At 36.7% G+C, this 23251-nt stretch overlaps 1 protein-coding gene across 1 annotated transcript in view; it reads right to left on the reverse strand.

Moving 5' to 3' along the window:
- Nucleotides 1-22208, reverse strand: part of MACC1 (MET transcriptional regulator MACC1) — a 97500-nt gene extending 75292 nt beyond the window's left edge. Inside the window, exons 1-2 of the mRNA XM_036230396.1 lie at nt 22137-22208; nt 21662-21715 (exon numbers count right to left, since the gene is read on the reverse strand). Coding sequence (XP_036086289.1) covers nt 21662-21710 — 49 coding nt within the window. The 5' untranslated portion in view covers nt 21711-21715; nt 22137-22208. The remainder of the gene's footprint in view (nt 1-21661; nt 21716-22136) is intronic.
- Between the last annotated feature and the right edge of the window lie 1043 nt (nt 22209-23251).

Genomic DNA, 23251 nt, shown 5'->3' on the forward strand with positions numbered 1-23251 from the left:
TCCACTTTAAAATTTCTAAATAGCTTTCTCTTGCTCTCAGGGTGAAGCTAAAATCCCTGTCTGTCCAGTAAGGTCTTCCATGGTCTCTTGGCTCCTTCCTATCCATCCACTCTCAAAATGTAACTTTCTCAGTGATTTGTTCTGCTCCAGAGGAGACTTCTTCTAGTTTCTGAAATTTTCCAAGTTTTCTTCTGCCAAATAATCTTTGCACATTCCCTCTAATTGGAATAATCTCTTCTTTCTTTACCTTCAAATCTTTCCCACCCACAGGAAAGCTTTTCTATAAGCATTTACATAAAGTTTTTAATTCCATGATAATTTTTGTAAATAATTCATGTTTTTTGTTCAAGTAAGCTCCATGAGGCCAGAGCCTATGTTCGTGTTTCTTCATCATTATTTTCACGGCTTCTATCACAGAGTCTGAGATACTGAGGGTGTGTGTTAAACATAGCTTAAATGCATGACTGAATGGCAAATTTTATATTTCTTTTGTATACTAGATTTTATGGAAAACAATATTTATATCTTTGTTTATAAAGCTGTTTCAAAAAAGGGAGAGGGGAAGTGAGGTCTTTGTCACTAGAAAAATTTATTAAAAAAATAGTTTTAGGACTAGATGAGATTTTTGCTAAAATATACTTGTTTATAAGATTATTAGTGATAACCTCACTGATATAGAGGCACAGTTGCTCATCTTTCCCCAATTATATCTTATGATATAAAAGCCTCCTAACATAAGACTTAGCATAGAGAGTAGACACATAACCAGATGGCCATTTCAAATAATAATAATAATAATAATAAACTGGAACACTGTTAGAGTGATTACCCCCTTTTATTTCAGAAAAAATTTATGACTTTCCAAGATAAGAGTCTAAAGTCATGGAGTTTAATGCCATATTTAATAAATAGAGGCCTGAGCCTATCACTAAATTTCTGGGAAATAAAATTAAGTAACTCCATGCACAAGTGATCAATGCAATGTGTCACCCTAAATTCCAAGCTGATAATTTAAGAGAGTCATCCTAACAAGTGAAGCTGCCAGTAAGAAGAAAATAATTTATCTTTATTTAGACATATTAACTCTTCTAAATTACTAAGGTTCCACTGGTGGAATTTTAAATGCTGCTTAACAAATATTTTTCTTCACACTTAAAGGGCATAATTTGCATATGAAATTGAGTAATCAATTTCTTCATAATGGACAAGGCACCAGAAATTTTACATTTTAAAGATTTAAATTTATATTTAAGGTCCATAGTGATCAATAAAACATTTAAAAATGAACATGACTAAAAGAATTTCAATATATCCAATAAAGACAAAATATCAAATAAGTTTGAGACTAAAATCAGAAGAATATTATTCACCTTAATGACTCAGTGTAATTAAATTATTCTGAACTTTCCTTAACACTTTAAAAGTGTTAACTTCTTGGAGATACCTATAATGAACTTTGGTACTGTTATAACAACATTATTTGCTTCTATTATTTATATCTATAAAATAGATATTGAAATTTATAAAATAGATGTGCTCCTATTTCATTCATCTTCGCAGAAGACTAATAGTTTACTCATTATCTAGGAAAGGCCCTAATGAACAGATTCTAACGATGCCCAAGTCACTCATAGGTATCAAGTAAGTTAGTAGAAAGGCACCAGAGTCTAAAAAAGAAATTCTTATCATCGATGTTACTTAGATTTTCTCAGGTGTAAGACTACCTTTATTTTGCAAATTCATACATTATTTATTCACATAACACAACAGCAATGTATCAGGCACTGCAACAAACTGAGACTCAAAGGATTTAAGTGAATATTCTCAGTAGCCAAACCAGGCTGGACCTTGGGTCTCTGGCCTCTTATTTCAGTGCTGTTGTTGTTGTTGTTTTACGCTCCCATGATGACATTTAATATAATATTTCTGGAATCATCAATGATCCAACACTCTGGAAACCATAATTCTGCTTATTTTTAAATAAATGTTTTGTAAATGTGGTTAAAGGAACTATTTAGTAAAAGAGAAAAAACAATTTTCAGAAAAGTATTTGAGGATCAAGAACACTTTAAAAAAATGCTTTAGGATTCCAAGGAAGAAATTAAGCACTGGTGGGTAGATGAAAGTAAAAGGTCTGAAGTATGAAAGAACTGTGAGACTCATTTGGATACATTTGCCTATATTTTCAAAAGGTAAACCACATAATAGAAAAGAACATTTCTGGCCAAATTAATGGCCGTAGGAGGATAGTTTGTGGTGTCACCACACAATTTCTTTTTATATTCATGCTGCTGCTATTGATTTGCCTATTGGTCTCTCTCCTGGCCAACTTTTCCAACGTCATTAAGAATGTGGTGGTATCAGAGAAATACTAGATTTGAAAGTGCTTTTCGAAGATTCTTTCCACACATAACATCTTTTGGGAGGTGGTGGAGTTGGCACTGGGGAATGGACAGAGTCCTTTTCTCCATCTGAGCACAGATCCCAGGGCTTTCCAATTGTTCTAGAAAGCAAACTCTCATGCAAATCAAGAGTAATTAACAAATTATTAGTAGCAAGTGGCTTCTATTAACATTGCATTTCCATGACCCTAAATGCAAAAGAGACATTTGTGGGCTGGTCTAAAACCTAACCACTGTTTCGAACATTATTTCTTTGAGAAGCTGCATTTGTATTCCAAAAAATTGACACAGTTTATAAAAAAATTTAAAAGTATAGATGGTTTAAACCTGAGGCTGATATGAACAATAACAATAAAGTATAAGAGTCTGAGGGACTAGCTGACATTTTTAACCATTCTTCAAAGGCTTGTGGAGTTTTACAATTTTGCTATAGTAGATACAATACTGGCATAGAAATCCAAAATCCTGGATTCACATCCCAGTTCGTCCACTTACTAAGCTATGTGACCTTGGTCCAAGACATTTTCTTAACTGGAAATGAGTATAATTTCCATCCCATCATATCCCAGGGTTGAGAGGCAGCATAGTGCAGTTATAGGACATTGACTTGTAAGTGAGACAAATATAAGTTTGGATTTTACCTTCACTATTTACCATGTTAGAGAATTTCTCTGAGTCTCAGTTCCTTATCTTTCAGGATCTGGGGGAGGATTCAAATTAATATGTGCCTCATAAGTTCTGGGCCAATGAATAATTGCAATGACCGTAAGAGATTTGGAAGGCATTTGAAAATTGTAATGTTATCTAATATAAAATATTATATTATTAAACATATGAATACGTACTGTCATTATGCAATTTAGATCACAACTTGAAATCGTAATGTATATTGAACTTGATGCTTGTTTGCTATCTGTCCTCCTGACTGAAATGACTAATACGGGCCATGTGAAGTTAGGGTTTTTGTCTACCTGGACTATGATTTTATTCCCAGTCCCTACGGCACATAGTCAGCACTCTGTGTTATACTAACACTAACACAGCATGCACGTGCCAGGCATTTCATCTTCATGACAACCTGTGAGCTAGGTGCTATTGTTAGCCACCATTTACAGATAAGGAAACAGTGGCGTTGATCAATCTCACAGCCAGTAAAGGGCAGATCCAGGATTTGAAGTTGGTCTGGCTCTAGAATCCATTCCCTTAAATGCTACATTTTACTGGAGATAAATTCTTGTTAAATAAATGAGTGAACTCCCATCTTCTTTTATAATTGTCAATAACTAAACCATACTAACATTAAGGTACAATGTTAGTTAAGCACATTTTATGTAGAAAGATGGTTATTTCCTTTTGTGTTAATATAAAGTAACCAAGAAAACCTCCTTGGAGCAATAAAGGGAAAATGGGCCCATTTTCTGAGCATGCCTGAGGCCAGATTACACAGGACAGTGAGTGGCAAAGCAGTTGACCACTAAATCTCAGTGGGCTTTGGGTAAAAGGATTTGCAGTATTCCCTCCTCCAGTTCATCCCACAGACGTCTATACCTCTGGTTAGCTGTTGGGGTAAGCTGTGTTCAACGGAGAAGTCTGGCACTTGGGCCCTCTCTCCCGAGGACCAGAACCCAAAGAAGCTGCTGGAGTTAATGTGAAATCCAAGAATCATAAATCACACTTCCTAGATTGTATTCTGGCTTCACCATTTCTGTGAGTTCACTCACCTGTGGATTTTCGTTTCCTTTACTGAGAAGTGAGTGTTCTCTAGCCTTGAGAATATCTGCCCTCGTGTCATAGAAGAGCTGTGTAACTTTACAACCTTCTTAGCCTCAGTTTCCTTAATAATACTTGTATTTTCTAAGTTATAGATCTGTTTTCTGTCAATATGGAATAATGCGTCAAGAAGTACAAATTGCTAGGCAAATGTAAATAATATTGGTGCTGTTCTTAGAGAGCTAGGGAGGTGAAGTGGTGTAATGATCAAAGGCAAAGCAATGGCACTGCATCGCCTGGTTCATAACCTGGCTCACGATCCACGTGATCTATGATGCTCCTGTGCCCTCCTCTCAAAAGTAATGGCACTAATATCTATATCATTAGGACTTTGCAAAGGTTAAGAGAGTTAATATATGTAAAGTTCCTACAATGGTATCTGGCATGTTACGAAGATATCTTAATAAATGTTAGTTGTTATTTATAAATTAATGTTATTACATATATATATTAGTTGCTATTTATGAATTGACACACATTACTGAAATATAAATATACATGAGGTTTTCTTCCCTCCCTAATAAATATTTTCATTCTGCAAACATGTTCTCATCTATTTTGCCTTCATTCATCACCCAAATATAAATGTGTTTTATATTTATAAATAACTCTTAATCATCCCATTTTTGAATATTCATGAAGTACCCTAAAGGTCTTGAAGACATAATGATTTGTTTTTCCGAGGCCTGTATCTGGTTCCCTGAGTTTTACAAAGGACCCAGACGCTGGGGTGAGAGTGAACCTAGTGACCTAGAGAATTTACATCTCAATCACATAATTCACCATCCTTTTTCAAAGTTATTAGAGCTCTCCATTGCAGCTTACTGCATGTGCTGGGGGGTTGGGGGGAGCTGGAGGCTTGGATTACATGCTAAATTGACATTTACATATTTGATTATTCTAAAAAGACTTGGAATCTATTAACAGTGAATGTTAGCCGTCAACTTTATCTGTAGATTAAAATCATTCTTTAGCTCTGGATTTGTATTTCCAACTATTTCAAGGAATTTTTACCTAGATGTTCATTGGAAACTTAACTATGTTATTATAAAATTAGCTTCTTCCCCAGACTTGTGCCTTCCCTTCGCCCTCCGCCTTGGTAATGACGGCAGCATTCGCTCTGCTGTGCGGCTTCTATCTGAGCATCGTGGACTCCTCTCTCTCACTCCTCATGCAACGTTTCCCAAGTCCTCTTGATTCTGTCGCCAAAACATCTCTGGTGTTCATCCTTCGGTGTCTATTCCCGCCTCTTTCTTAGATTAGATTCTCAAGGCTACATGTAGGCTGTAGTAAGTAGCCACCTAAGAAGGCTACTTGACTTCAGTATCTTGCATTCTGATGATATCACTTCCTTACACAAAACCTTTGAAAACTCCCCTCTACCTACAGTATGATGCCAATGTTCCTCCTTAGCATGGCATCCAGGGCCCTTCGCCACCTGAATCAGCACACACTTCCAGCTCATATAAACCATCCCCTCCACACGCCCTCTACTCTAGTCACATGGGACTCCACGTTCTTTGCGCTCAAGTTTGCATTTGTTCGTACACCTTTGCCCTCACTCAATTTGTTCTTTCTATCTTTCTTGCCCATCTTTATTCATGTTTCAAAAACTCTATTCATCCTTCAAAAAATAGCCATCTCAGATGGTTTTGAACTATTTCAGAGAAGCCCGCTTGAGATTTCTTTCCTTCCTTTTGAGGAATACATTTTCTGTGTTGCCATGGTAATAAAGGAACCATTACCACACTGTTTTAAAGTTGTTTTTAAAGTGTTCATGTTTATTAAGCTATATTATCAGCTTGTTATGGAAAAATGGTGTTTCTTATCTCTGGTCCCTAGATCCCTAGAGAACAGTGCCTAAGGCAAAGGTAGCCTACTAACATTTTACTGGGGAGTATAATCCCAAGCAAGCAAGAGTAAATGAGAAAGTTAAGTAACACAGGAAAAGAGGGAAACAAATATCAGGTGATTTGTTACTGAACTGACCATGTGGAACCACGGTATCTCAGACCAAGACATCTAGAAAAGAAATATGAGCAATTTACTCTTTTCTCTTTCATTAGTCAAGAGTCGCCCCACAGAACTCTCAAACTTCCAAAGTGTGTTGCCCATCCCCTGTGGGCAGCCACGAAACAACTCTGAGCCTCCATGGGTGCAGTCAGATTGGACCCAGGTGCTGGAGATGAGTTATGATGGTTCCCATTGGTCTAGGCCTCAACTCATTTCAGGAGAGGCAGAGAAAACTGGCATGGCTCGGAAATGAGGTGATGATTGCAATGCTTCGATGACTATAGGAAAGATATAAGGCATAAGAAGACAGGTGCCGCCAAACGAACCCATCAACTGGGTCCAACATACTTCTCTTTGTGCCTCGCTGCATCACCTGATTAATGTGTAATAAGAGTTTCTTGCATAGGGAATAGCATAGTCATCTTCTTCATCACTAGTGAATGTGGCCTGAGGCAAAGCCAGCTTACTTACATTTTATTTGGGAATACGATTGCAGAGAAGTAATGTGTACTGGGTATCACTATGTGCCAAACACCGGATGAAGTCCTTTACCTTCTTCATATGACTCTATTCCGATCCTCCCAATATCTTGTGAGACAAATATTCTGACATCTTTGTTTTAGAGGTGAAGATACTGAGGTAATGAACTTCTCACCCAAGGCCACATGGCTAATAAGTCATAGAGTCACGATTCTATCACAGCTAGCCTAATTCCACAGTCTCAGCTTTCCCAAATGTGCTATCTAGCTTCCCGAAATATTCCCGAATATCCACATGCAATTCTATTCTGAAGAAGAAAGTCAGAATTAAAGATGGAGATGAGTATAGCTTGCATCATGCTTTACTTCAAAAAGACAGTTATTTTGGCAACCTCCTCTACAAAGCCTGTAACAATACAGAACTTCAAAACTACCCTCAAATCGTTATAGTGCAAACATGCCCTGATATTTAGTCACAAGAATTCATCACTACAAAGTCAACAGTATTTAATTCCCCGACTTAAATAGAACAAACTATTGAACCAAGTTATTTCTTCAGCAATCGAAGTTTTGGAGTGTCTGTAGATTGCCTTGCTGTGAAAGTCACAACTGGCTGTTTAACCTCTTCCTGAGAAGGATGGTTGAAAGCACTGTGTTTGTGGGTGAGTTTCTCCTGTGTAATTGAATAACTATAGTGATCAGGCATTGTCTGTCTCTCCTCGTGGGACAGCTGCTGTTAAGACCCCACAAAAGCATCTGTCCTGACTGCAGGGGAGAAAAATGTGAAGTTGATTTCAATGCTCACTAAGTATTTAATCAGCCAAGGAATCTGATTGCTGTCACATTTTAGTACAGGTCTCCAGGGGAAGCTTATTTAGCCTCAAAAACTTTCTCTGAAAGAAACTATTTAGTGTATCTAAAGCCTTATTACAGCATTGTTTGATTTACAAAATGTACCTCTCTTAGCAGTCTCAGTGAATTCCAAATTTCCACCCCCTAAATTACACAGCAAAATTTGACTAAGCCACTGAGTCTTATTCTTGCCCTCTCCAGTAGTAAAATGTGTGCAAGAAACACTAAAGTGTTGTGGCTGGATCTGGAAAGAATTTTTTTATATATAGTTGTTTGTTTAAGAGGCAAAACAAGATAATAAAAGGCTGGATACAAATCTCAATGACTAGATGGCTGCAGTAATTTCAGACCTATTGCATTCCTAGCTTTACTTAAAAGATAGCTATAGAATGATAAATTGAGGAGGCACAGACTTTTTAATTTTTTTAATTTTATATACATATACATATATATATTTTGCCTACTATCTGTCTCAATGATAATTAAGATCTTAAGGACAAGGAATGAAACAAAGAACTGAAAGTAAACTGAATTAATATGAGTAAAAAAAATTTAAACACTAGCATCTTGAAAATAAAAATTTTAAATCAACACAGAAATTATTGTTGAAGTTCTTAAAATTCAAGGGATCTCTGAACTAGAAAGCTGTAAATCTTCAGGCCTAGAGAATCCTAACAATAGATGGAGGAGAAAAAGAGAAAGAAGAGCCCACTAAGAAGGAATAAGAAGGAAGTTAGAGGGTTTTTGAAAAGAATTACAACAGAATGGCATGGGGATTTGAATAGATGAGAGATTTTCAAAAGAATGTTTTCTTCATTCATTTAAATGAATATTCATTGAGTATGTAAGGTATGCGAGACTCTAGAAAGACAAGGTGATAAAAATATTCTCTGCATTTAAGAGAATTTCAATACCATAACAGGGTTATTATAGGAGAAATTCACGCAAGAAAAGGGGAACACAGACGAGGGAGCACCTCTGTCTGCTTGGTAAGGCAATGGCTGTTGAAGCAGCCTTAACAAGGGAGGTGACAGGTGGATTGAATTAAAAAGATAAGTAGTAACCAGCTGGGCAGAATGAAGGACAGGGCACCTCAAGCAGACAGACCTGTGTGCACAAAGCTACAGAGGCTTGTAATAGCCTAGTGTGCTTGAGGTATTGCAAGTTTGAGGTTGACCTGAAACACACAATGTGAATCAAAGGAGTGGGCAGCAGTTCTTTTTTTAGGGCCTTGGGATGCTCAGAAGGTTCACTCGGCTGTACTTCCAGTATTCATTCTAGTCATTCAAGTCTCAGCTAAATGTCACATCTTTAGAAAAGTTTTTCAGACCACACAGCTTAATTTAGCCACCCTGTCACTCTCTAGTAAATAACCCTATTTTCATTCTGTGAACAGACTTTTAAAATATTTTTTAAATTTCCCTTATTGGCTTATCCATTTATTTGTTTATTATCTATTTGCCCCCAGTAGTTCCTTGAAAGCAGGCTCCCGTTTGTTGTTCACTACAGTTTCCCTACTGCCTACCACAAAGTAGACACTAAATATTTGGTTAATTAATGAAGTAGATTGGACATGTAAGCAAGGGACAGAGCATGAAGGGATCTGTAAGCCATCATAAAGATTGTGTGTTTTCAACAGGTGGAAAGGAAGCACTGATGATTAATAAGTAGAAAAATATATAAGATTTCCTGTTAGAAGGTCACTCATGATTACGCAGAGGATGCATTTCACAGGAATGAACTAGTTTGACATCTACAGAAAAGAAGGCAAAGATGTTACTGATTAAAAGCAAATTTTTAATCGGAAAGATGTAAGGGAAAGGAGATCAGAGGATGAGGGAGGAGTCTAGGTTGACTCTCAGGTTTAGGATATGTACACAATACAGGTACTTGACAATACAGAGTTTTCTAAGTTTTAAGGAAGTCAATAGTTCCAAATGAAGGAAAGCCCAAAGAAAATGGAGGGAAAGTTGTGGCAATTTAGAAGTCACTAATGACATTCAGAGGAGCGATGGGGGGATAGGTCTCATGTGCTATCAGAGTAAATGAATGGTGATGGCTGTTGGAGGCTGCTTCTCCAGCTCACCCTGCCATGAGGGGATTTGCACTGGCAAGTGTAAACTCGCAGCTCACAGGAGCAAGCTGTGCCCACACCCCTCACAGAAAGCTCCCCATGGTCACTCCTCAGGCAGAGAAGTACACGCGCCAGCAGCAGCAAGAAGCGGTTCAGGAGACAGCCCAAGAAGTTCACAAGCCTTAGAAGAAGGCCTGGGGTCAGTCAGACAGAGAATTCCAGAGTCCTGGATCCCTGGATAAGGAGGTGTCATGGGCTCATGCCCATGGACTTGGATATTCCTTGACCAATGGGAAGAAACACAGCTGGAGAAAGGTCCAAAGCATGGGGTCCAGGGCAGAGGCCCCTGCTACCTGGGTCTAAAGGCAGGATGGATTACAGGAGAAATTCCAAAACTTACATCCTGTCATCTTGAAATCCTATAGAAATAAAATTAAAAAGTCTCCCTTCTCAGAAATCCTAATCAAATCTGCTTGTTTCTCATTCAATCTATGTGGTCACAAGCTCATCCTACTATAGGCACCAATCACCTTGGCCAGGAGGAATGAAGTCAACCATTTGAACCTAACCAAGGTATGCTGTAGGCTGGGGAAGAGGTGTAAAACCCATGGTCTGAGAAGGGAGGAGTGGTGCCTGCTAGGTAAGATAAGGTGAAAAGATGCTGAGGGGCAATGCTGTTCACCTGTGCACTATGGATGGCCATGAAACCAGATTACAGGATGTTATGGAGCAAAAAACAAAATAGAATTGGAATGCATGAGGCAGCACAGAAGTCTGGCAGAAAAAGAAAGGAAAAACATAATTATAGCAAAAAAATAGGGGTGAGGTCTGATGAAGTTTTAGAAAGTAGAGAAACCTGTGCATGTTTGAATATAGAGGACAGTTTCAAACTAACACCTGTAGTTAAAATGCAAATTCTGATTCAGCAGGTCTGGGGTGGAGCTTGAAACTCTGCATTTCACACAAGGTCCCAGGTGATACTGCTGGTTCTTGCACCTCACCTTTAAGAGCAAGGATATAGAGAATTAGGTATCAGAGAAAGAAAGAGATTGAAGACATATCCAAGAAAGGAGAGATTCCCAGAGATGAAAACCAGAGATTCCCAGACAGTGTTCCTCTTCGGCTCCCTATAATGAGCTGTTTCCCCAGCAGAGAGGCACAAAGCAGTACTGTGGTGTAATTTGGGGACATTCCGATGTTCTTTGAAAAATACTAGAAGGACATTCTGACTAGTCTCGCCTCGTGTGAGCATGAAGCAGAAATGCTGAGCCTGTTGCCCTCTTGTCCTCCCTACGCACACCTTCAACGAAAACATGTGTGCATCCATGCATGTGCATGTGTGTGTGTGTTTGTGGGCATGTGTGCATGCACATGTGTGTGTATATACTAGATTATTTTGAATCCTAGAAGCTGACCACAGAGTTTCAATCACATTGGTAGTGGTTCCTTAGTGACTTAATTTTTAATCAGTTGTATAAATAATGAAACAGTGAATTTGGGCTTCACAATGTCTTCTTACAACTCAGAGATCTGAACCATATAAATTTGCCAAGTAACAAGGTGTCAGTAACTTAGGGTGACAATATTAAAAAGTACCTCATTAAATAAGGAAGTAACCATTAGTAAAAATTTATGCAATTTTTGAACTGAAACAAAAATTATGTCATTTTTTTCCACAGATATTGAGCTCAGCAATGACGTCTTTGAAATATTAAGTATTGTTATGACAAACATTTTCAATAAAGTCTTTAAACTGATATTTCAAAATGCTTTTTTATAACAAATCTGCCACCCCCAGTATCTCGACTTATTGTTGGAAAATAACATATCCTTGCAAGTTAAGAGTCTGTATCCTAAGATTTTACCTTGAGAAATTATTCTATGGTGTGTTATTAATTTTCCAGAATTATAGTTCGTTCCTTAGTATCTTGGTAAAATTTGAGTAGAATTTTTTTCCTTTTAACTCCTCATAGCTCTTTAGTCCATTTAATGCTCATTTCATTTTCTTAGAAACAGGAAGGTATAACAGAAATCATAGGAATAAGTCTCCAAAAACCTGTTTCTTGCCTTATAAATAACTTTTTTAAAAAATCTTTTTTTAAGTCTCTAAACACCCCCTCCCCCTTTTCCTCCTATTTCCCACGCTAAGTTTTTCATTTCCTTCATCTGGACTTCTTTCTGACTCGCTTTTCCAATGACTGTCTCCACCCCATCTTTCTCAGCTTGTATGTCACCTCATCAGAGAGTTTTTCTTAATCTCCTCTCCATAAAGTGAGACATTTTATCATTCTCTCTCACATCACTCTATTTAATCTTGTCATAGCAATACTCATAGTTTATTTTTGTTTACTTGATTACTTTCTCTTCTCCTCTTATGAATGCTAAGTACATAAGCTCAGGTGGTTCTTCTCCCGTTTATGGTTGTAGTTAGTCTGAAGCAAGCAGTGTATCTATTACATACAATTTTCTCTCATAATATGTGTTAAATGATTACAGGAAGGAGAGAAGGAACATTCCATAAGTTCTTTTAAATCAGGAATTTGTCCTTTAATTTTCATATATTTCAACCTTGTAGCTCCATGCTTGACATAGAGTAGGTGTTCAAGAAATACTGGTTGAGTGCATGGATGTGTAATCGGAGCTATGTCTGCAAATGTGAATAATTTCACTCAGCAGCCACAGAAGAAAGCAGGAACCAGAAAGTCATGTTACAAAGCCCATGTATCCACCAACCACAAGTACCCTTTTGATTTTGGTTGATATTTGTAAGGCTTTTCCCTGGTCTTTCCAAAAGTAACCTACAAATGCTTTCCTGAGAGTACTTGTCTAAAAAACTCCTGCAATGAAAAAATTATCTAATTTTCTCCAAGGTTTCTGTTTGCATCAACCTGCACTATTATGTTCTACAACTTCTCGGTTGTGCTCATGGGGATCACCGTTAGGACAAGTAGCAGATACTTAGAAAAACTGTGGTTTGTCACCACACTAGATGGCTTTCCTACTGATGGTTATCAATGACCACCTCTGGACATTTTGTGCTTCCTCCTGCCATGCAGTTTATTTGTTTGTTTGTTTGTTTGTTTTTCACTCTTCACTTAGAACCTAATCCACAAGTTCATTTTTCAGGATAAAAAATTCACATAGATGGCTGCATTTAAAAGTTGAGGCCTTAAGTCTGGTTGCTAGGGTCTGTGTCTGACTCCCCTGATTACGTGTGACCTTGAGCAAGACATGCAACCTCTGTGGGACTCCTATGTACAACATGAACATAATGATGTTTAATTCATGAGGTTTTTGTTTTCATTAAATAAAATAACTCCTGTAAAGTACTCTGTATATGTACTGTGCCAGAAAGTTATTAGTGAGTATACTTTCTAGTGCCTGGAACATAGGAAGGGTTTTGACACTAGTTATTATCATTAACAATTTGATATTTGTTTTTTGATTGTAGACGGAAAAAGAAAAAAGAAACGTTTGCCACTTGGCTCACGACTGTTTAGGAGCTCTGAACACCATCATTACTCTTTCCTGATAAAACAAGATGAGAGGGAGCATCAGGGGGAATGTTCTTCTCCACAACACACTGAAAATCTCCAGGAACAGGAAAAGCTTCTTCATAGTTGTACTGAGAACCCTGTGTGTTTTCTCGCAAAGTCATTCTGTTTTACTTTTTTCTATATCTCTTAGCCGTTCAAAATTTGCATCGACAGTTAGATATGTTAACACTGTTAGATAACAATGTCATTGAAATAAATTGGAGTAAGAGAGAATGGCAACTCATAGTGATGAGATAAGTCTGTATTTAGAACAGTATTTTTACTATTCCTCACAGAAGCCATTGTCAGGCCAATCTCACTAACACATTGTGTTTGTGTGTGTATTCACGAGTGTGTGAATATACTTAATTAAGTCTAAAGGCCAAGATGAATAAAAACATACTTTCTGTTAATACCTCCCCCCAAATGTCTCAAGTCCATCTTCACTTGAAGAAAAAAACACAACCAAACAATTCTTTCTGAAATAACCTGCCTCCTTATCCTGCTTTAAATATCTATTATTATATAATAGACTTTTCAGTTTATTTATTGTCTATCTTATTATAATTTAATCCCTGTCAAGGCAAGGAATTTGTCCACCTTGTTCATAGCTATATCTCTAGCACATAGTAGGAACTCATAAATTTTGGGTGATGAATGAATATCCCTTAAACTCTGTGAAATACTGAGGCACTATATTTACACACAGAGAACAGATTCTAGTCAAATCACAGGTTGAACTCAGTATAAGCAACAGAACAGTGTGGCAGAAATAGTTGCCTGGAGATCTAGATTCCAGATTTGGTTCTGCCACCAAACGTGAGAATTTAGGCAAAACAGGTATGGCTTTGGCATATGTCAAGTGACACAGATGATAAGGGGAGCATTTTCTCTGCTGTGTTTGCTTCGGTTCACTAAAAATTATACCTTTTTAACTACTTATTAACAGACTCAGATTGTTTGTTTGGGGGGCTAGGGTTATGAGGGAAGGTGGAAGGGAGATGGGTAGCCATTAACCAAATCTATGCAGCCAGGAAGTTACTGATGACTAGCAGAAAGAAGGGTAGGATAAGCATTGAGCAAATTTTGTTATTCCATTATTACCTACAGAAAATGAGTTTCCTCTTTTGATTCTATATTGTGCAAAATAAAAATGGCAAGTATTCAAAGAAAAGTCTAATTGAAATTATAAAAAATGATAAATTGTTTATAGTACAACTATTGCAAATATTCGGTTATTAATTTATAATCTGACACACTGCTAATTTAGGCTTTTTAAATAAAGCCTATGAAGACATAAAAGTAAGAATATAAAAATATAGACCCAGTTTATCCCATTCATTATTCCATTGGTTCATATTGCAATTTGTTTTGGTAACAGGCTTCCATCACTCCAAATCTCAATGAAAAGAACAAACTGTAATTTTCTTATTTTTGTTTGTCTAAAAGTTTGTAGCCACTTTCCGTCTCACTCCCATGACAGATGAGTAGAAATATAGAGAGTCTGTGAACAAGTGGTAGTGAACTATATTCAGTCATTGCCTGATTATTTGGAAATCCAACATTATTTAATAAGATCTGGAGAGAATTCATTAAAATCACGGTAACAAATGCATCTTTCATAATTTTTACACAGTATTCTGCTGTTGAAATGCCAACTTCGATGCATTTTAATCTCTTGAAATAAACTTGCAACATAATAAGCCCAATTCCACAAAAAAAGTATGAAACTTCACAGTGATTCCAGGCCTGAATATATTATGCTCAAGAACTAACTTCCCTCACAGCAATCTCATATTTGGACAGCAATTATCTTTCCAGGATATACAAAAACCAGACCACATTTTGCTACATCAGCACAAAATAATGTGCCATTTCTGAAAGCCTTAGCAACCACAAAACACATAATAATTAAAAAGAATGGAAAATTCGAAGGATAATTGTGAATCATGGTCATGTAAGGCAGAAAAGAGATCACTCACTCCATATTCCCTGTTATACAAGAAGAAAAATACATGTTTGTTATACTGATGGCCAATATAATTTTTTTAAATTGTGATTTCTAGTTAGTAGACCTTTAGGTCCTATACAGTACTTCATGAAAACATCTCTAACTAACCTTTGGAAAGAACTAGAAATGAACTATAGATAGTGAAAAGGGAATCGTAGTTACAAGTATTTGTAACAAATAGTTACAAATGTGCCACTGAGACAAAGAGCAACAAGGTTGGGCCTGAAGCGTAATAATTTTTTAAATGGCATATTTTAGTCCATTTTCTTGGGTAATGTTATTTGTCTTGAACATTCGTTTCTGAGGCCAAGTCGCACAGAGAAAGAGTATGGTTGGACATTAGAGTGCTGAGGTCTAATTCAGACTATGCCAATTTGTACTGAGGAATCTGGGAAAATCCACTTCCCTTGAGATGCATTTCCTGCATTGGAGAAAATGAAGGTGGTATCTTTTGCTGCAAGGCTTGTTGGGAAGATTAAAGGAAAAGCATCTGGCATTATCCTAGGACATAACTGACATTCAAGAAATAGTAGTATCTCCTTTCATTTTACTAAAAATATAAAGCAGTCCAAGGAAAGTTAAGTGTTTTCTATGCTTATTGCATAAAAATTTGAACATTTAGAGCAAAAAAGTAGTTTGAGTTTGGCAGCCATGATAAATCTTTAATAAATTCAGGACTTTTTAAAATCAACTCAGGACTTTTTAATGTGAATAATCATCATCATTTTTTAATTCTCAGTTTAATCATCTATAGCCATATACATCACACCCTCAAAATGGATAAATACTATTTTGTTCATAAATCTAACATGAAATGCTAAAATCCAAAGGAACTCTCACAGTTACCTTACATAATAAAGACATAATAAAGTTTTTAGACAGAAAATGAATTCTGGTTTAGTTTTGCATCATGTGAGTACATTACTCTGAAATGATACTGATTTCAATATGGTATGTACATTTAAAAATAAAGGCAGAACTGTGAAGGCTTTAATTTTCCTTTTTTTAGTTTCACCATCCATTCTAAGAATTACTGTATTAAAAGCCAAATTTAGTTTATCTTCAAAAGCTCCATAATGTATTAAAGTGAAAGCGGTCATCATGGATGGCAATACATAACATAGAAAAATGGATATCTTAACTTCTCTCTCTCTCTCCCTATTTCTTTCCACTTTTCTGCACCTAGTACAGGTGAGGTTCTTAATAAATGCTTGTTTTTGAGCATAGATTAATTACCAAATGAATGGGTAATCTAAAAAACTTCCAAAAATTTAAATAAAAATCTATGAAGGGGAATCATTTGGTTGATACTTATTGATAGCATAATTAAAAGAACCATAGTAAGACACTGCAGAACTATGCAAAAATGGGTAGGTAGATTTGTGCTTTGGAGAAAAAGGATCAGATGTTGTAAGTAATATATCCAGAAAACGGAAAATTACCTAAAGTCATTGTGAAGGCACCAGATGTTAAATTTGATTTGAGCATTCTGCTGGAGGCTTGGAATACGAAGATGAATATAGCACTTGCTTTCAAGGAGTTTACAGTATGATAGGAGAAATTAACCCAAAGACACCCCAAAATAATTATAAATATAGAATAGATGTGTATATAAAATACAAATATATGTATGTATAAATAAACGCATATAAAAATACTATGGTGCACAGAAGTAAGAATAGTCAATAATGCTAGGGAGACAGGGTATGAGCAGGAAGGGAAAGCACTGGGTCATGCCTCTGAGGGGACAGTTTAATAGTGTCTCAAAGATGAACCAGACGTCATCAGTCATAAAAGATGAGAAGAACATTAGGCGGCCAGTAGAGGATGTGAAACAGCACAGAGGCCCAGAACAAAAGCGGCCAGTTTAGAGAAAGGTGAAGAAATGCATGTTTGTAGAATAAGTTGAAAGCTGATGTGAGAGTCAGGAAGGTAAGCTCAGGAGGCCTTGTCCGGCACATGGAAGAATCTGTAGTTTATACTGCAGGACAGTTGTTTTCAAATTATACAGTCGAGTCCCCTCAGTGCCTGCTGGAGAATAAATCTCCTTAGCTTTTATCTGTTTAGCTGTCCACTTAAGATTTCCTTGATGAAAAAAAGTTTCAAAAACTCCGTATAGGTAATAAGCCTGTGAAATGTTTTTATTTTATTCATTTATTTTTTGAGAGTAATGAGAACAGATTTACATTTTAAGAAGTCATTGACTGGATCTTTAGTGGAGGGGGAAGATGCTCAAGGTCATATCTTGAGAATAATTAGATTGCCAAGGTGAAAGACCTAGGGAGCCTACTCAAAGGCACCAGGTGAGAGGGACAGCAAGCCCCTGGAAACAGAGTCAGCACTCCATAATGCTTGTCCACCTCCCTGTAGTATATAACTGGACACAGTATTAAGATGAAGCCAATTAGGGTTAGTCCCATGCTTTAGCTTGGGATTTTGCATATATAAGGATACTTTTCACCATGATATGGGACAAGAGAAAAATCAGGCTTGGGTGCAAAACTATGGGTTGAATCTGAAGTACTGTAGTCCATGTAAATGAATATGTGTATTCAAGGGTTAGGCATAAAAACGTGGGGCAAGAAGGAAAGATCTAGACTGAAGATGCACCTTTGAAGTTAGTGGCATAGGAGTGTCTTTCGCTATAAGTAGGTGGTAGATCACTCAGGGAAGAAGTGAGTACATGAGTAATTCAAAAATAAAATGTTTTACTTTATTTAAGGAATGGGTAGAGGAAGAGAAATCTGTGAAACTAAGAATGGAAAGAGAAACCAGTATACTATAGTTTCACACAAAGTAACAGATGTTTCTAGGAGATAGTCAAACACTGCAAAAAGATCAAGTAAGAGCAAGACTGAGAAGGATCTATTGAATTTGACAATGTGTATCTCCTAAAGCAGATCCACTGGTGGAATGGTAAAAGTAGTACTGGTAAGAAAGTTAGGAATCCACAGAATTACAGAAGGTACTGGGAATGCATTCAGAGGAAACTTCAGGAACAAAAATACTGAGTTATGTGTCTGAGTTTGTTAGAGGCTTCAAGAAAGCTCATAGGGCTGTAGAGAGGTACCAGTAGTATAAAATTTCTACTTACCTATGAGACTAGTACCATCTTATAGGGAAGAGATATATATTGGTTTTAAGGGCCACAGGGATTCTAAAGAAAGTTAAGAAGCAGTTTGGAGTACAAAGGTAAATTGATAGATATCGATTTTGATAACTGTTTTGTAACTTTGTCTATTCGTTCTGGATTCATTTCATTGTGTTGTCATGATTGTAGGAAATTGGATCAAACTAACGAGGAATTCCGAAGTCAAAACACCACACAATGGCCGTAGCCACGAAAGTTGGTGCCAAGATTCGGCAAATCTCTGTGTTCTTCTGTCTTGAAAGTAGAAGAAACACTGAAGCATTTGAAGGCAATAAACCAGGGCAAAGAACATGTAAACAGCTCCTTCCCAACTAGGGAACAGATGAAGAACACCATGGCCATTCCAGCATTAACAATGTGACTTTTTTTTTAAGTTCAAAGGCTAACTTGGTGAGGAAAGCAATGACCTACTTTCTATAACTATGCTCAATTAGTGAACAAGTGAACCTTACTTTTCAAGGGCTCTTTTTTATTCTAAGAAAAATGCTTACTCATAAAACAATTTTTTTTTTCAAAAATAAAGGATATAATTTAAGGGTTTATGTTTGCTTCACTTTTGATAACTATGATATTTATTTATGAGCTAACACACTTCTAAATAGATAGCTTTAAAAAAGTTGAATCCTTACAACTCTGTTTTAGTTAATAGGTTGCAGTCTACCCTACCCCAAATCCACAGTCTATTACTGATTTGTTGACAATGGACTGGTACAAGCAGAGAGTGTCTGTAAATTACTTGAAAGAAATGGCTGTATTCCCAGGGTTTCATAGATGTTCAATAAGTTCTTACTAAACTAAATTAAGTCATATACAAAATAATATTGGCCAAAAGTTCACTTATTCCCATTGTGATGTCATCCTGTTTTTCAGAAGAATACTCCCCAGCACTTAAAGAACTTAATAGCTATTAACCTTAAAAATAAATTTTGTTTAAACCTATTTGGTTGAAAGAGCTATTATTTATACAGACTGGAATACTTTAGTCCAGATATCAAGAAATCAATGCCAAAAGAACCAAAGGGATAACATAAAAGGAGGAAATGTGAGGGTGTAAGAAACTAGAGCTACTTAGAACCTGAAAGGGGCCAGGCAGGTGCTCGACCAGGATATTACACTGCATGAATATCTGGTCCCAGATCACCTAATTTTTCAGGAAATATCAGAAATATTTATTTCAAGGCTAAATCTCCTAATTTAAAATTTTTATCTCAATTGCTTTTCCAAACACCACGTTGTTGACTACCTCTGCCCTAGGTAGATATTTGCCAATTAAGATCTTCAGACATCAAATGCATTAAAAGGGGTGAACAATCACAATGAGCAAATTATGTGATCAGCCTGTGCCATCGGAAATACAAGTAAACTTTCCCACTAACGAGAGTATAAAATAGTAAGCTGTAGTCATTATTGTCAAATTCTCTTTTCTCCTTCCAGCTGCAATAGTCTGTAATGCTACCAAAAATCTGAAAGTTGAATATCAGAATGATTAAGAAGGAAAAACACTTGGAAACTCTTGCATAATTCATGTTGCAGCTGAGACTGAAAGACATATTGTCTTGCAGCACAAATACATTGTAAACTACAACACAAAATGAAAATTCAGTTAAAATACACTTAAGTGAAAAGATTTAAATTGTAATTCCTTTATTATTAGAAACACCCACAACACAGTTCATTCTTGCTAACATAAATGAACATGTCACTATGTTTTAGACATATTTTATGGCATAACATCATTTGATTGGGAAAGGACATATTTGTACTATTCACTTGTGACATATTCATTCCACATGGCTGGATCGTAGGTATTATTATTGTTCCATCACATGAGAAACAAATCAGGGCCTATTCCTCGCCAAAGCACCCAGCAGTAGAAATACCACATGTGGTGCCAACTTTTGTCACACTTCAGTGAAGGGATTTAGAATGATTTACTGTAGCTCTGGATATTTCCCTAACAATGGTTATCAGTCTGTACCATGCAATACTTTCAAGACTATATTTTAATAGCAATATGTTTAGGTGAGTGTGTGTGGCAGGGAAAGGAGGTGTTTCTCATGCACAGCACAAAACAAACACTCCATAGGCAGTTAAAGCTGGTTTTAATTCCAGATCTGCTATTTGTTAACTATGTAACCTTGGACTAATCGCCAGAAATTTATTGAGCAGCTTACATGTGCTAATCACTATGCTAAGCACTGGATATACAAGAGTGAACAAGATATCCTTGCCCAAAGGAGCTTAAATTTAATAGGAATATTAGAAAAGAATGTGCAATTTCAACATAGAGTCATAAGACTACAGTAAATGTAGCAGAAAGTACTTTGGGAGTATATAGAAGTAACATGTATCCCAACATTAAGCTGTAAGGTTTTCTGGAAAAAGTGATATCTGTGCTGATATCTGGTGGAAAGACAGGAGATGGGTAAGTAAAAAGTGAGGCAAAGAGTATTTTATAAGGAAAAAATAACATATGCAAAGGATAGAAAGTGAAAGAGAAGCTAGTACTTCTGAAGACTTGCTTGTGGTTTGTATGGTAACCCAAGTGTACACAGTGGAATATCAGCTGGAAATCCTCAATGTTTATCACAGCCAAAAAAAGAGTTTGAAGGAAGAGTCAAAATTGTAAAACCACCACCAAAATGTTTGAAGGAAGAGCCAAAAATACTACCTTATTACTATGCATTTATTTATTCTTCCTCCTAACAAGTGGTTATTTCAATCTACTATGTTTAAGAAAATGTAGGTTGCCTCAGCTTTGAGTTCTTACCTAACTCCATTCCAGTGAGGTAGTCAGGTAGAATAGGAATGAGCTAGTATGTGAAATGCTTCTAAGTTTTTAAGACTGCTCTTCTTATGCTTCAAGAAAAGGTTGTCTTTAAATGTGGAAAAAGAGACCATCCTGGAACAGAAGAGGAGGAAGGAAAGTAGAGATGTGATAGTACCTGAAGGAATAAGCTCAAAGCAAGTGAGAAGATAATCTAGTCCATATTATTTTATCTTGGCCAGAAGTAGAAGTCAAATTTTTATCATTTGAAATTGGATTTGGCATTTAGAAACAGACCAAAAAAAGAGGTTCCTTAATAAAGTTAATATTTCTTCTAGATGGCCATTAAAGAATATGGTCTCTCTCCCACCAACTCCTGATTTTGATAAGATACTTCTAAATGCTTTCCTCAGAGGTCCTATTGCTCTAGGCTGGAATCCATCTTAGGATGGAACATTTCAAGAGGCTCATGAATGAAGAATGATGTCTGCAAGATAGCAATGTAGGAACTTTTAGTGTTCATCTTCTCCCCAAAACATCAAAACACCTGGACAGAGCACAGATATAAGATACACTGAAGAGAATAGGAAAGACAGTTTACATTACCTCTGTCATCCTCTCCCAAGCTCAGGCAGCCCAATACAAAGACAGACATCCTCCCTGTGGGCAAGGAGAATGAAATGAGCATCTAACTTAACTATGAATGACACCCACCTACACCAGTGCCAGACCGACTACTGCGGGCCCCAGGCAGGTTCCTGCAAACTCAGGCTCCTTGGTGACCTTAGTGCCAGACCAACTTCTTCAGGTCCATTATCCTGGCCCACCCAAGTGCTAGACTGGCTCCCATAGCTCGATCCTCCAGGCTGGCCCCTGAGGCCTCAGGCTACAGACTTGTCCTAGCACTGGGGCTCTCTCTGCAGACCCAAGACACCTAGTCAGCCCTTGCACCTAGATGACTCTTGAGGACCCAGGATCCAGGCTCATCGACACAGACTCAGTGAAGCAAGGTCCTAGGCATGCCCCTCTAAACACAGCAACTAGACCAGGCCTCATGGACCCAATCATCAAGCCTGCTCACCTGCTGACCAAGGTTCCAAATGGCCTGCCCAAAGAATCTAGCAGCAAGTCTGCCCAGAGAAGGCACCAGACATCCCACCCAGAATCTCTGGATGGAATCTCTGACTCATAAAGGAATTTCCCTGCCTAAGCCTGTCTGTAAAAACTGAAAGAAATGTCTATTTCTTCAAATGTCCAGACACCAATACAAAACCACAAGAATTATGATTAAGCAAGGAAACATTATACCAAAAAAGGAAATAAATAAAGTTCCAGTAATTGACTGTAAATTAATGGAGATTTATGAACTATCTGACAAGGAATTCAGAATAATCCTCAAAGAATTTCAAGGAAGTACAAGAAAACATAGATGACTACATTAAATTAGAAAAAAACGGAAGAAAAAAATTAAAGTTTAACGAAGAACTAGAAACCATTAAAAAAAAGAAGCAGAAATGCTAGAGTTGAAGAATACCTTGACTGCACTGAAGTCAATATGGAGCATCAATAACAGACTCAGCCAAGCAGAAGAATGAATTAGTGAACTAGAAGATAAGTCATTTGCAATCGTCTAGTTAGAGAAGGAAAAAAAAGAAAGAAAAAAAAGAAGTGAACTACAGGGTAGCATTAATAGAAGCAGATGGTATTCCTTAAGAATTCTACCAAATACTTAAAAAATATTTAATGCCAGCCCTCCTCAAACTCTTCCAAAATACCGAAGAGGAGGAAACAGTTTTAATCTCATATTATGAGGCTAGCATTACCCTGATACCAAAGCCTGATAAGAACATTACAAGAGAAAAAAGGCACAGGTCAATATATATACCTGATGAATATAGATGCGAAAATTCTCAACTACTAGAACTCTTAAATGAATTTACTAAAGTTAAAGGATACAAAATCTACATGCAAAAATTAAGTTGCATGTCTATGCACAAAGAATGAACTATCCAAAAAAGAAATGAAGAAAACAATTCCATTTACGATAGCATCAAAAACAATAGAAATAGAACTAATCAAAGAGGTGAAATATGTGTACACTGAAAACTACAACACATTAATAAAATAAAGTGAGGACATAAATATATAGAAAAATATCCCATGTTCATGGATTAGAAGAATTAATATTGTTAAAAT

The sequence above is a fragment of the Rousettus aegyptiacus genome, unplaced genomic scaffold (genome assembly GCF_014176215.1).
Source record: "Rousettus aegyptiacus isolate mRouAeg1 unplaced genomic scaffold, mRouAeg1.p scaffold_m13_p_13, whole genome shotgun sequence".
In the NCBI taxonomy this organism is placed as follows: domain Eukaryota; kingdom Metazoa; phylum Chordata; class Mammalia; order Chiroptera; family Pteropodidae; genus Rousettus; species Rousettus aegyptiacus.